We start from the raw sequence: 15,072 nt of genomic DNA, 5'->3' as shown, positions 1-15,072 counted from the left end.
TGGTTCATTACAGAACTGACGTGGACCCGATATCGGTTCATTCACTGGATGTGTTTTATGTCCAGAATTGCTCGATTTGAGCTTTGCTATTACAAATGCTTGAACAAAGCAGAAAATAAAATCACAGGCGTGCCTGGTTGCGTCTTTGTTGTGCATCCAACCAGATGAAGGATGGAAACATCACCATGGGGCTTTAATGAGCCCTTGGAACTAGGTAGTGCATCACAAATATTTGTGCATAGCAAGTATTCACCCTTGCAAGCATGTTTACGAATCAGCCAAGTTTTTCCTTTTTTCATACTTAATTTATTGTTAGGAATAAAATTCTAAGCTTGTGTTCCACACGAGATTTCACTGAGTAAACAAAATTCTGGGGAAGAGGAAATCATTCAATTCTATCTGCTGTTTTTGTGATAATGTAATATACTTTTTTAAAAGTCAAAAATATATTTATATTACAAAGCTTCAAATTAAACCAGTAGCTACCCCCAGGTATTTCATGAAAGCAATCTTTATTTTTTGAGTGAATCACTAGCTTAAAAATTATTCATTCATCTCTTTTTAGTTCGAGCAGGCACCTATTTTTGAAGCTGTGGCCTGAGGATAGAAAGCTTATCACTAAAAAGGGCTGGATACTCCACTTCCAACTAGCAGAGCAGGTGGAGATGTGTTTGTTCTGGTGCACATGAACAAGCCCATTACTTCATGAAATTGGTTGGATGCAAAGTGTCAGACAACTGCATTTTATTTATAACTGGAGCTGTAAAGGATGTTGGAATGACTGAACTTCAAGTGTAGTCAGGATCCTCATGGTTTGATCTTCTAGGGTTTTTTTCAGCCTCTTTTCCCACACTATGGGATACTCTGACATTTGTCCCTGAAAGGCAATAATAAGCTAAAATGTTAACTTTAGAATTTAATGTCTTGATGCTCAGGTGCAGCATCTATTCTTTGAAGTCCAACTGCTTGTACTCCGCGAGGACTTCAAAGACAAACTGATGTTACCTCCTCCAGGAAAGAAATGTTGAAGAGCTTAGGAAGAGGGCTGGCAGAAGATGACAGGTTTACAAAGACCATAATACTTTCAGGAAAATCCATGCAGATTATAGAGAAAGGCCTCTTAAAATTCAAGAACAAAAGGGAGTAGACAGCAAAAAGATTAGATGAGGTATTTGATAGTATCATCAACTTAACAGACAGCTAAAGTAGAAGCTGGAATTCTTTCTCTGAAGTGAGCCTTTTCCATGCCTTTGAATTGTTTTCATCTTGTGCAAAAAATACCAGTGTTATTCTTCATATAATGTAATTATATGGTGTAATTCTAACCAAGACTAATTGATTAACTAATAATGCTAATAATAATATAAGTAAATTTATCATAGAAGTTCTTGTTATTCTCTCCTGATATCTCTTCTTTAAGCTGTGGAGTCTAGATGATTTGTTTTTCTTTGTATACTAGTACCACCTTCTGAATTTAGAACCAAAAGATCTAGTCTTGCAAGTGGAAAACTTTTATGATATGATCCAGCTTCAACCAGGGGAGCCAGAGTCCTCACTGATGCCAGTTGGCTTCTTGCCATGAGGAGCAGTGATGCTTTGCCAGTTCAAGCTCCCTGAGAAGACTCAGACTTCATTTGCCCAATGCAAGGTTGACGTACCTTCTTCTGGTAGCCCAGAAATACAGTTACTGCTAGCAGTGACCTGGCAGGAGTGAAGCCCAAAGGGAAGGAGAAATTTTCAGCCTTCGGGGGGGTAATCTGATTTCTTCCAGAAAGACTGATACAGTGGGTGATAAGGGAAGATGATAACAAACAGAAAGAAACCAGAGCAAGTAAGCCTCTGGCATCCTTGTGACATGAAGTTGCCCCAACATGTCAGATTTTTGAAGTATGTTCTATATTCTTCAGTATTTTTGTTTCTGTTGATCATCATAGTGGTTTTGAGATAAGTGTTTGATTAGGTACAGGGAACAAAGGTACTGCCTTTTTATTTAAAAACACTGTTTGTCGAGACAGCAAAAAGTTAATTGCACTTAGTTGAGAAGGTAAGTCTTCAGCCCTTCCCATACATATCTGTCAGTGCGGCTAAGTCTTTGCCTGCCACTCCTCTGCTCGCAGACTTGGCAGATAAATAGCTGTTGTTGTGATGTGCAAAAGCTTATTTTCCTGATTTTTCAAGTAATTCTGTAGAAGTTGGCAGAATAAATTAGCCTGGGAAAAGATATGCAAAGTAGCACTGGAAGAGTTTTGGAGAAAGAATCATGTGCGTGCACTGTCTACTTATATAGTTTTCCTGAAAATGGGCTTTTAAGTGTGCACTTCCATTGCTGTTTGAAAAAACAGATCACCCTCTTAAGAAGGTTCTGTTTAAATCCATGGGAGATCCTTTGAGGCACTGGGCTAATATGAATGTTAAGTGCCAAATTTTGGCATAGAATAATTGCCTAATTCTTTGCTCTTTTAAGAGCTTGTATCCACTGCTCTGATCTGTTTTTATTAAGTTTTTGCCATCATCTGTAGTTACTTGAAGTTAGCGTTGATAAACTTCAGAAACTTGAATTTCTGAAATCGTCTGTTTCAGGGGGATAATTTAATCACAGAATGTCACTACAGCACTATGGACCGAATACGCATGACATGGGTAAGAAAATCTTATTCATAAGATGCAATTAAAAAGTGTGAGATTACTTGCTAATTTATGTGTGTACTTAATTACACAATCACGTCATTTCTTAGGTTTTAATGTCATAAGGACTGTTATGATTAAAGTCTGATCTCTTGCATAATAATTTTGCATATGACTAGTTTATAAAAATAAGCAAGCCAGTTCATAACAGATACTGAAAAATGAGTACTTTCTTCATAACATGCATTAACATGTAAATTCTGCATATTCTAATGAATTATGTTTATGAACTTGCTACCTGTTTTTCACTGAAGTTGTAATTATGAGTTTATTTTCACTTATGCCATGACGAAGATTAAACCACTTGCTTTTGTACCTCAGGTAGGACTGAGGCATGACTGGGATAAGGTGGCTGGGAATAGCCACATCATTATTTTACCTTTCTCACGCAGCAGCAAATTGCTCCAACTGCTACTTTGAGCATGCTGGCAAGGGGCTGCAAAGGGGCTCCCTGGCAGCTGCTCTTCTGTGCAGGGCAGGAGGAGAGGGTGTTCTACCTGCATGCATTCGCAGCTGATGCAGCAGCTGGACTGTGCCAGCTGACAGTGAAACCAGGGAGTGTTGCCAGACCCATAACATGTATGGGATGGGCACAGCTGCAGGCATCCATCCTGCAGAGGTGCTGGGCTGATCCCTTATACTCAGAGGAGCCAGGATCCAGATCTCCAGAAATTGAGACCTGTTCAGTAAGGAAGACCTTGTTATGATGCTCAGAGAGCATAGGGATAACTCTTGCTGAATCATGGCTTTGCTGTGGGCAAATGCAGGACATGTATGAAGAAAAGCAAAGTAGCAAGAATCAAGCCATTTTAGTTTTTGTTGTGCTAGCTGTATCTTAGTTGAGTGAAATACCAGCATAGAAACAATTAAAAACACTCAGACAGTGTGAGTAGTGAAGCGCACTGATGTGCTTCCATGTTAAAGCACTCTTCATATAGAAGTAAATCTTTTGGTAAAGATTATCATTATTATATTATTATTATATGATTAATATGGAAGTAAACACGTTAGTAAATCTGTGGTTTGAGCTCTTAGCTTACTTTTGAGATGAGAAAGGTAGCTGAATGCTGTAATTTTAGTTGGTATGACACCTTACAAACTGATACGTGTGATAGCATGTGGCAGGGCAGTGAAATAAAAATTCCTGAAAGAGCACAGATTAGAATACTGGTAGGAAAAGAGAATTTCCCTGATGATGCCCGGCATGAAGTTTTAAAAAATTCAGCAAAGCAGAATATGACAAAAAGGGGCAAACTAAGAGATTGTCAAAACTTTTATCCTTACACTGAATAAACTCTGCTACTTTCTATTTGTTACTAATGTTTATTAGTGAGAAGCAAGTGGTTGGATTTTAATTATCCAATTCTGTCATACTTCAGGGTAAAGTCCAGCTTCTCCTATTATCCTGTGTGGTGACTGCACTAGTTCTTGCACCTTGGTTCTTGCTTTTTATGTTCCATGTTCTTATCACTTGTGGTTCTGTGAGATTTATGGAAGTGTTTCCACAGGATTTAGGGGCACATACTGGTCATAAACTTGTCCACACTTACCCATATTAATTTTAAATTAGATTCTTGGTGGAAGACTATTTCAGAGCATGTTTCTTCTAAGAGCTAAAAATCTTACCAATTCTTTTATAGTTAGTGCTCCTTTGTTCTTAGGTCCATATAATCCATACAGAAACATATTCCATCCCAGCCTCCATTTTATTAGGCAGAACTCATGCAATTTCTTATTAAGAAGACTAATTATGCTACTAGATTTTTCCTACACCTGTTCTGAATCATGGTAGTCATAAGTACGTTCAGGACAGCCAAAAGTAAACCTGAACTTCTCAGATCAAACTTGAACATAACAGTGGCTCGTTTTATTGACCGTTGTTCTTTCTGACATCTCTTCAGCTTAGGAGTTGTTGCTTGAGCTTGCAGTGTATTTTGTAATTCATTACATAATAGTTTATTGTTACCTGATCAACTACCATGCAAAGTAAACCTTTTGATGTGGGCCTCCTGCTACACATTTCATTAGCATATAAATACAACCAATGTTTCTATCTGTGGCGTTCCACTGCTACCTAGATGAAAAGAAAAATCCCGTTTTCAGGGTGGTCTGAGCACCAGGAATGAAATGTGCCTGTCGTATCTGCTCTATTACCCGCGAATCAATCTCACCCGGTGCGCAAGTATTCCCGACATCATGGAGCAACTCCAGTTCATTGGTGTTAAGGAAATCTACAGACCAGTCAGGCAAGTGAAATGTTTGTGAATATGTGCAACCTGTTGTAAGATCACTCATGACACTTCATTTTGATGAATAACCTGTGCTTTGCAGCTACTTGTTTCTCTGGCCAAATTGTTTTTTATTATGTTTTTTTACTAATTGAAAAACAGTTTCTTCTGTTAAAAAAATTATTTTTCTTGCAGCAGGTACCTCACTGCCAACCACCTAGACAAATAAAACTTCATATAAATATCATATTAATGTTTCAAATGTATTAGTTTATCAAAACATATCAGTGAAACACTGATATGACTAAAGGATATACAGATAATTTTGAAAAAGTAGGACTTCAGGAGCGCTAGCATTGAATTAGTCCATGTAGATCTGCTGTCATTAATTCTGCTGAAGTTGATTCACAGCTGCTCTGACGGTGTCATCACTGAAATGTACCACTCACATCCATTGTTTGGTATCCATAAATATTCAGCAAGAATCAGTGAATGTCAGATTCAATTTCCAGATGAAGAAATTCAGTGCTTCATACTTCATACACCTTTGCTTCATACGCACTTCCATGTCAGATGCCATTTGGTCAGACTGCTCCTCTGCTGCCATCTGTCACATGGCAACAAAATGTATTGGAACATTGGCTGGAGGGTTCAACTTCAACTGCCATAGAGCCAACATCTGCCTCGGAAGTCATGGGCCAGCATAATAAAATAGGAGATATTTCAGAGCAGCCCTTGTAGAACCGATGCTCACATGTGGAGCTCACCGCTGTTTCAGTGACACTGACAAGAATACATAAAATGACAAGAAGTTCTAAGTAAGAAAGAAAATGGAGGGGATGAGAGAATATTAAGTCATTCACAATAAGAGATAAAATGGTAGTTAAGCATCATGAATGGGGAAATAAAGGCAACTGGAGTTTTGAAAGAATTACAAGTCAGAAGATGATATGCAAAGTAAGTTGAGAAAAAAAGGGAGATAAAGCAGTAGAAATCTAGCCAAGAGGAAGAACAGGCTTTTGGTTAACCACTGATTGCAGAAGTTGAGCAAACACTGTTTTCTGACACTTTGATTCCCACTTTTGAGGGAAACAGATCACTGTACATTTTTGAGAGGTAAACAGGATTGCATAAGAAAGAAAACTCCATCATCATTTTTTCTTTCTAACAGAAATAACCCACAAAATGCTGAATATTGCCCAGCTGCTCAGATTGAAAGGGATCATTTTGTTGTAGGATCTGACTAATTCACTGTCCACTGTGGAAATTCAGTATCTGTAATAAGCCGTATGAAGACCCATGCAGTTCAGCTGGCATCTGGCTGCTGGCCTGCGAATTTGCAGAGGGGAAGGTTAAATTTGGCATTAGAATTTATTCAAGTCAGCAGAACTCTTGCTAGCCTTCATAATGTAGTCCAAGGCAAAACCAGCACAATTCCCACTGAGTTGTTGGATCTAACCTTTCTGCCTTGTGATATCACTAGGTTAAACTGCACAGTGATGTTACTTTCTATAGCAAGGGTGATTTTCTGAGTCAACAAAAAAATTTAGGTTTTTGTAGATGGGAAGAAGACCACCAATCTAGAAATCAATGAGTAGTGCATTATTTTAGATTTAAATGTTCCTTTTAATGCTCAAAATGAAAGCATCACAACAGAGGATCAGTGGTATAAGTGACTGTAAACATAGTTTGAGGATGTCTGAAAAATCTTAGAATCACAAGTTTGGAAAGGGCCTACAAGATCATCTACTCCAACTGTCCTCCCATCACCATTACTACCACTAAGCTACTAAAAAGCTACTAAAAGATGAGTTCCAAAATGAACGAAATACAGAAAAACAAATAATATGAAGTGGAATGCTTTATTAGTGGTGAAGGTGGAATGCACTTGCAAAATTTCTTGCAATAAACTAAGCTAACAGTAAGATTTTAAAATTAAATGGATAGATGACTAGCATGGCCTTTTGTTTAAATTTTATAAGGTGGCTTTCCTTATGCAGTATGTCTGCATAAAAACATATAAAACTTATCGCAAAGCAATTTAATGTACAGGCTTATTGGTCTTTGTCCTGTAGTTTATATCCAAGACTGGATATTTTAAAGAAAGTCAGAATGCAGCCAGTATGTACTTCATTTTGACGCCACTGCTATTTTCAGTCTCTCTTTGTACAGGGAGAGCACAGTTTCTAAGCTAATCCTAGCAAAAAGAGTCTTTCTGAGGTTATAATGAAAATATTCTAACGAATGTATGCTGTCTTGAGGGTTCATTCATGATAACTGTATTTAAGAAAAAAAATGCACATTTGGCTTGGGGAAATAAAGATGTTTTGAATAGAGTATGTATGCAGACTGTCTGCTGCAAATGGAGGAGTAATTAGAAGAAGAGATTGTTAATGTCTCTAGTATTTATGACCTAATCCACAATTCTTTTTTCATTAAGCTCTGTTAGCCTAAGGGTATGTGACCCGATGCTCGTCTCTCTTGTGTCAGTTTTACACTGGAATTGCTTCACTGGCTCCTCTAAAGTCTCTTGACTTAGACATAAAGGCAACTGGATGCAGGATCAAGGCAATGGTGGCTCGCTTCAAAACTCTTTTTTTCCCTCAGTCTGCTGGCATGGACAGTGGTATAAATAGTTAGGAGTTAAGGTTAAAATGATTGGGCTACAATTGCGTAAAATAGACATCTGATTAAAATCACATCCTCCATGCCTAGATATTGAATGAAGCTGAAATTGGCATAGGCAATTTCATCCAAAGAAATGGGAGACAGTGTACTGCAAGATATATACAGTCCTGTCTAAAATGTTTTAAATGTGTAATACACACTTCATCCAAAAAAGAAAAACAAAACATTAGGTTAGTGAGATTAAGTTTCTGTCACTTTATTTTTTGTACAAGGTGTATCTGACTTTGTTTTTGAAAACTTGCCCCATTCACCATCCTTTTTCCTTTCATTTAACTTGATTCAAACAAGAAGAATGAAAAAAACAGTAGAAAAGATTTTTTTAGCTATTTTTTTGCTTGTTTGTTCATTATTAAATTTTATTTTTTGGTATTACTATGTTTGAATTTTCTATTACTAAATGAAAGATATGAGATCTCATTCCTTCCCCTCCTCCATCTCAGGGAGGTGGTGGGGAATGAGACTAAGCCCACTTGTTCGTGGAGAGGGTTTCCAAATGTCAGCTCTCCTACAGCAGCACAGCAGATCTCTAACCTACCTCTTGCCAAAAGTTCCCTTGCAGCCATAGCACTGAGACATGCCAAAAGAAAATGTCCAAAACACTGGTTATTTTCATTCAATTCTTTGGCAGCATTGCCAACTTAGCAACCCTGTGCTAGGCTGAGGTTTGACCTATTATCTGAGTTATGGCAGAGCCATCTGGAAACAGCTTTCTAACTGCTTTCACAACACTGCCTGTCAAGCCTTGCAGATGGCAAGATTTATTTATTTATTTATTTGTTTATTAATGCATTTGGGAAACTTACAGTAGAAAATTTGCTTTCGATTGTCTGTGTATTCAGTTTGTAGATGAGAGAATAGCAATGTAGTTCTTAATTGGAAATCCTTCACTTCTAAAAGCATCTGGCAGCAACTCCTAAATTGATGACAAGCTTTCTAAGTTCTGTTGAAGTTAGTGACATTGTATCAGTTTTCACTAGCAGAGATTTCAAATGAGTTTTATATTTATATATGTATGTATGCATGAATGTTAATAGCATGTTTTCTTAATAAATTCCCAAAAGTAAAATCCCTTATCAGTTCTGACTTGGTGGTGTTTGTTTGTTTTAAAATTCTTTTTATTGATTTTTCTTCAGGACTTGGCCTTTTATTATCAAGAGTCCTAAGCAATATAAAAACCTATCTTTTATGGATGCAATGAACAAGTTTAAGTGGTCCAAATCAGAGGGTCTCTCCTATAATGAGCTGGTGCTTAAACTACCAATGAATGTGAGATGTTCAAAAACAGATAATGCGGAGTGGTCGGTAAGTCTATTCCCATCTAAGTTTTCTAAATGTTAAAAAGGAGGCAACTATGACATGAAACAGTATTTGACTGATTATGAATAAGTACTTGGCCTCAAACTGTTTACATGTCCACTGAAGATCTGCAATAACAAATTACAAGAATGTTTTATGGATGCTTTCATGAACTCGAGATCTAGAAATGTTTATAAAGAATAGAAAAGTTGGAACTTTGAGCAGGTCTTGGGATAGGTGTATGGTCTCTTCTACTGTGTCTAGGACTCAGATCAAAGAATAAACATGTATTCAGATTAGGTGTCCATGTTGGCATCAAGTTTCCATTGGCTCCCTCCACTTTCAGGGACTTATGTTAGGGTCTTGTAATGGAAGATTCAAACTTTCTAAATCATTCTCTTAATCACTCTGTAGATTTCTTCTCTTAATCACTCTGTAGGGGAAATTGTATTGGCTACATGAGGAATTCTCAAGAATCTGATTTCTTAATTCAGACATCTAAGCCACTTAAATCTATACAAAGTCTTCCAACATCTCTCACTTTTCTGTTGGTATTGTATTTTAGAGATATCTATAGTAGTGGGGCAGAAAAATGCATCAAGCGTTGCCTGTCTTTTTGTACATTCTTGGAAGATTTTTAACTTCAGAAGTTTTCCTTTCCCTGTACTTTTGATTAAAAAAACTGTAAGATAAAAATAATTTCCCATTAATTTAGTCTTCATTCTAAATTACTTCTGGTATATTAACAGGACCTCTGGGAAAAACTCTTATCATTAAAGTTAATATGTGCTTATAAATAACTACTAGCACGATAAAGTATCATCCACTGGAAAACATACATTGCTCTTTGAACTCCTTTACAGATTCCAAATTCAAGATTTGATTTTATTTTTTGACTTTTTTCTCCCCAGAAGGGGAAATTGTCTCATTGAGCCACTTTACTTCCTAACTGATTTTAAGCCAGCTTAACATAGCTGATGCTAAATACTACTCATGAGATAGGTCCTAGGAAATCCCCACTCGCAGAAAAGCTTCTGTAGCTTCTGAGCTGTCACACAGTAGTTTCAGGTAGTGGAGAAATTCCCCTTTCAGCAGCAGTGTTCTCAGGTCTCTCCAGCATTGGACTGTTCTGCCCAATGAAGGTAAGTGAAATACTATGAGCTATAAGTAATCAAAGAGATTCATATATATGTATATATGCATGAATCTCTTTGATTACTTATATATTTTCCCCACTGCAGATTTTCTGTGAAAAGTAGTTATTGAATACATGTGATGATAGAATGAGTGACTATTCACTGGTTTGGGGTAAGATTCTTGACAAACTGCTGGCCAGTAGCAGCTGCTTAGCCACTTTTTCACTGATTATTAGTGGGAAAACATATAAAGAAGAGGGAAAACACTCAGAATTTTTATCAGGAGGGGATAGGCTTCTTTATGCTTTGAGTGGTTTGCTTTCAGGAAAATGCTGTTCCACTTTATCTTATAGGATGAAGGAATAGTACTTAGGTCTTAACATCGTCAAACAGTGAGTTCATTGCAACCAGGAGTACTTAGCTCTCTTTATCATTAGTTTCCTATTTTGAATGACTCAGGCATATTCTTCAAGGCTGAGATTAGGACTCTTTCCTTTTACTTCCCTAAGTGGTGATATTACATGTAATTGGCCATACTCATCAAAATTGGAAACAGATTTAACCTGAAAGGCTAAACGATCAGTGAGTTGTCACAAGAAGGTAAAAACTTGAAGTGGAGGAAGTGAATTGAAAATACCTTCACCCTACTATAGGGATAGCCTAATGATCAGTTTTAGCTTTGTATTGTATTCACTGGGAATAAACCAGTATTTGGATTATTCATTCTCTGCAGTGCAGGATAATTGCAACACGGAGAAAAACACCACGCGTATATTGTACAGGTGGACATTCAAACCTGCAAAAATGTTTGTGCCCAGGGGCTCACTTTTCATAGAACTTCTTTTCTTCAACATAAGCCTGACAGTGTTTCTTTTAATTCAGAATTAAACCATGTAAGCATGGAGTAGATTTAGGAAATTTATAACTAAGTGGTGCACCAAAATCTCTCTGATTCCATGCCAAAGCCAGGAGAGACAGGTAGATGCCAAACTCCATAAGAATTGCACTGAGTTCTAAGAGAAGAGTGAAAATGCGGAATATATAAAAGCATGACACAGCTCTGGGTGGCCCTGCTTGACTAGAGAGTTGAGCCAGATGGCCTCCAGAGGTACTTGCCAATCTCAACCATCCTGTGATTCTGTGGGACTAAAGTCATAAAATGTGTGCCCATCAACAGCCTTCTACATGTAAGTAAAAGCTTTGTATGTGCCATGAATACTTTCAGATATCATCCAATATCCCAGTAGCATCTTTCAGAAAGATGAAAACAAAAATCAAGCCAGCCAGAAAATCCCACAAAACAAAACAAGGCCATACAGATCAACCAACAAAAGCCTGACCTTGTTTATTGGAGAGGATGCCAGTGTATGCAGCTGTTCCCAAGCTGAAAACAATGGATCCACACACTGGCTGATTGTTTGGCGTGTAATTTTTTTATATTATTTATAATTAATTTTTTTATATTTTATATTTATTTTAATTTTAATTTTATTTTATTATTTTAATATTTTATATTATATATTATTAAATATTATATTAATATTTGTGCAGAGCTTGATGTCTTCACAGTAAGAGTCACAACTGCAATGCAAAGCTATCAACAGATTCTCATGCAAGCTCTGACAGATTTCTACTCTTATAAGATGAAACTGATAATTTTTCATTTCAATTGCAGTTCCAAGGCATGACAGCTTTTCCTCCTGAAATAGAGAGACCGTACAAGACAGAACCAGTAATATGCAGTTCATCTTCCTGTTTACCTTGCAGTTTATCCTTCACTCTGTTGTTTGTGGTACATGTCACATCCACTACCATAGGAAACTTTGGGCCCTTTGTACAATAATTTTTATTCATTTGTGTTCTGTATGCCATGCAAGTTCTGATGTGTTTGCACTGTTGCTGTTGTAGATTTATTTTTTTACATATTAATAAACTAAATTTGCTAGTTCAAAATAAAATGTGTACTTCCTTTGAAAACTGTGGTTTACTTGTTTTCAGTGTAAAGTATATACAAAACACAGTAGGTACACTGGCACGTTGCATATTGAAACCTTTTCACATACCATTTTGTTACACTTTGTCCTGGCTCTTCACATCATGTTTTCAAAGCAACTATGTATATGGGTGAAATTAATAAACTAAAAGAAACTTAGTTAACCACATTCCACCTGGAGTATGCTGTATTATTTTGTCTTGGTTCTTGACATGTGCAGGTTAAGATGTTATTGCTATAAACATGTATTTGGGTATGTCTGACTGGCACCTGCAGTAAAGCCAGTAAAGGGAGAATTTATTTAGGGGACCATTTCTAGGAGCAGTACATTGCAACTGGTCACTCCTCCTAAGAGAAAAAAAAAACCAGTTGCCACAGTTGTTAAATGGATGAAAACCCCAAACCTCCCCATAGAGATCCCTGTACAAGGAGTCCCTGGCTAACCAGGGGTTTCTCTCCTCCTTTCTTCTCTTCATCTTTTCCTCAGTCCCTGACAGTTCAGTCTTTCTTTTTTCTTAAGGTTTTGGGTAGGCCAAGTAGAGCTTTGGTGAGGCTAACACATCCTTGTTGTGCACAACCTTGATATAGCAGCAGTGATGAAGATCAATCTCAATGCCAGGCACTGGCATGCACAGAGAGGGGAGTCTGACCCTGCCAGCAGCTATTGTTAGCACATGCCAAGCATCCTGATATGCCAAACTGTTGATAAAGAGCTTATTTTTTGCATACCGCACACCTTGTGTACGACTTTTTGTTTGTTTGTTTGTTTAATGTGAAAATCTGTGTCTTCTTTACTCAGATGTTGTTCAGCAGGGAAATCTTCCTAACGATACCTAATTAATAGTTTCCCAATAAAATTATGCAACACACTTGGAAAACAACTTCATCCCTAAGCCCTCATTTCTATAGGCACGCTGTAGCTGCAGTTAACTATACATTTTCCACAGTTCAGCCTAAACATTACTAGAATTCAGCTGGGAAAATAAGTTTTTTTGGATATTTAGAGTGCTTCCCTAACCACTGCAGCACCAGCACTACAACTAACTTCTGTAGACATTATTACATAGAGATTTTGTTAAATGCATTCTATGTCACTGAACACCGTGCTGCAGTATGCTCAGTCCATAGTAGATCAAGAACTCGATTTAGTTGAAGTGAACTGATTTTCTGGGTCATTGGATGTTAACCACTAAAACCTGCACTTGTTTGTGAAATTAAATTTCTTCATGAGAGCAGTCTATTCTGATGCAAAGAGCTGTCACATCAGAAGGATAATAAGGAGGGAATTTGGAATCTGTCTTCTTTGTGTTTGAGTAGTGAGAAGGAAAGCATCACAAAGCTGGTAAAGCTAATTTGTGGATAGCCAAAATGACAATTAGTGTGAAAGTCTTCATAGAAGAAAGGCATTGAAGATACTAATGCCTGAAGTAGAGATGAAAGAATTAATCAGTGTTAGATTAAATTTCTAAGAGCTATAGCAATCTCATTATGAAACGTATGCATAAAGGGAGTTCAAAATCATCTGTGAAGACAGGTTCATAGGGCCTGCTAAATCCTCCTGATGCTGCAATCTGCACTTGGAGTAGGAGAGCAACTCCCACCAAATCCTGGGGAGTTTCTTTATCACTGTTGCGCAGCTGCTTCCTCTGGACTACTAGCATGAGTCCTATGTAGACTTGGTTTGTAATTAAGATAAAGCAGATCTAGGGTTACTTTCCATTCACTTTGGCTGTTCTCTGAGTTGGTGCTATTTTTTGTCTATGGGAATTTCCTTTCCATGGGTACCCGTTCTAATAACGTGAACAAATGCGTATTTGTTGTTGCCACTGAGTGTGCCATGAGATGATGTAAAGCATGTCTGCGAGAATTAACTGTCACTGTTACCAGCAACACCTCCCTTATATACTAAAGGTTCATTTTTACTTAACCTGCAACTGTTTTATAACTTCTTCAGGAACAGAAAAGAAAATCTTGCTTCACAGGTAGATAAAAATAGAGACTGGTGATACAGTTCTGGGATACTTGTAGATAAGAGATCTAAAACAAATAAAAGCACATTATATTATGAAAGAAACTTAAGAAAATAAGTAAATGCTGAAAGTCTAAGAACGTCCAAAGCTCAAAACAAAGATAAAGTGTGAAATGCTACAAGTTAGCTCTATGCCACTGAAGTAATATAGGTGGTGCAGACAGTTACTATGTCACACTGCACCTGAAAAACCTCTTAGGCACAGATGTGGTTTACTTTCAATATTGCCCTGTGCTAAAGCACACACTCTTGAATTGTATTACCCAAAGTTACCCAAAGCTTTCATAATAGTTAAAAGTAAATAAATAATTTCCAAGTATACCACTGCGTAAGAAAAGATATTCAGTACCCTCCAGGAGATCAATGAGATAATGAGCGTGAAACAAGTAAAGAACACCTTCCTTGGAATTTTTTGCCAAAATTTTCCTGTATGAAGAAATGCATTATGAGTTTCTAGCATGAAACTAAATATATAAGTAATGTATTGGGCTGGAAGTCCCTATCTTCTTGAATCAGATTCACTGTATAATGGACAAGCTGCCTATCACCTGTATGCTGTCTGCCTGTCTGTCTGTCTGTCTATCTACCCAATTTATACTATTTAGTTCCCTTTGTTTCTTCTTATTATTTTTTTATTCATTCTGGAGCTTCCATTTTATGAGCATGTGGCTCAAACAACCACTTGAGGTTTTGGCTGTTTATCATGAAACCATGATTCAGGAATACTGAGAAGATAGCAACCAGAGTTTATGTAACTCCTTGTACCTTCTGGGGATTGCATCTCCTCTGCCAGTTCCATTGCACAAGCCCATGTCCGTGCACTGGCACCTGGAGTGTAGTGACCTCTAAGTTGAGTGTGTGTAGATCCACACACATGCCAGCAGCAGAGCAGTGGGTGTGCACCTCTGCTGGGCTTTAGGCATGCCACTGGTGAGGTCTTGCTTCGTAAATCAGCCTGGTTGGTTAAACGGTGGGACAGTGTGACCATATTGTCCCAGATGCTGAAGAGGCATAAAT

General features: G+C 37.5%; 1 protein-coding gene across 1 annotated transcript in view; it reads left to right on the top strand.

Annotated features, from left to right (window-relative positions):
• Nucleotides 1-12,195, top strand: part of MOXD1 (monooxygenase DBH like 1) — a 52,627-nt gene extending 40,432 nt beyond the window's left edge. Inside the window, exons 9-12 of the mRNA XM_042885362.1 lie at nucleotides 2,581-2,640; nucleotides 4,789-4,931; nucleotides 8,735-8,903; nucleotides 11,709-12,195. Of these exons, the coding sequence (XP_042741296.1) occupies nucleotides 2,581-2,640; nucleotides 4,789-4,931; nucleotides 8,735-8,903; nucleotides 11,709-11,876 (540 nt within the window). The 3' untranslated portion in view covers nucleotides 11,877-12,195. The remainder of the gene's footprint in view (nucleotides 1-2,580; nucleotides 2,641-4,788; nucleotides 4,932-8,734; nucleotides 8,904-11,708) is intronic.
• Nucleotides 12,196-15,072: the final 2,877 nt, after the last annotated feature.

Source organism: Lagopus leucura, unplaced genomic scaffold (assembly GCF_019238085.1).
Source record: "Lagopus leucura isolate 7727_CA_CO unplaced genomic scaffold, USGS_WTPT01 Super-Scaffold_73, whole genome shotgun sequence".
NCBI lineage: Eukaryota > Metazoa > Chordata > Aves > Galliformes > Phasianidae > Lagopus > Lagopus leucura.
The sequence above is the reverse complement of the archived record's forward strand: the minus strand, read 5'-3'. Positions and strand labels throughout refer to the sequence as shown.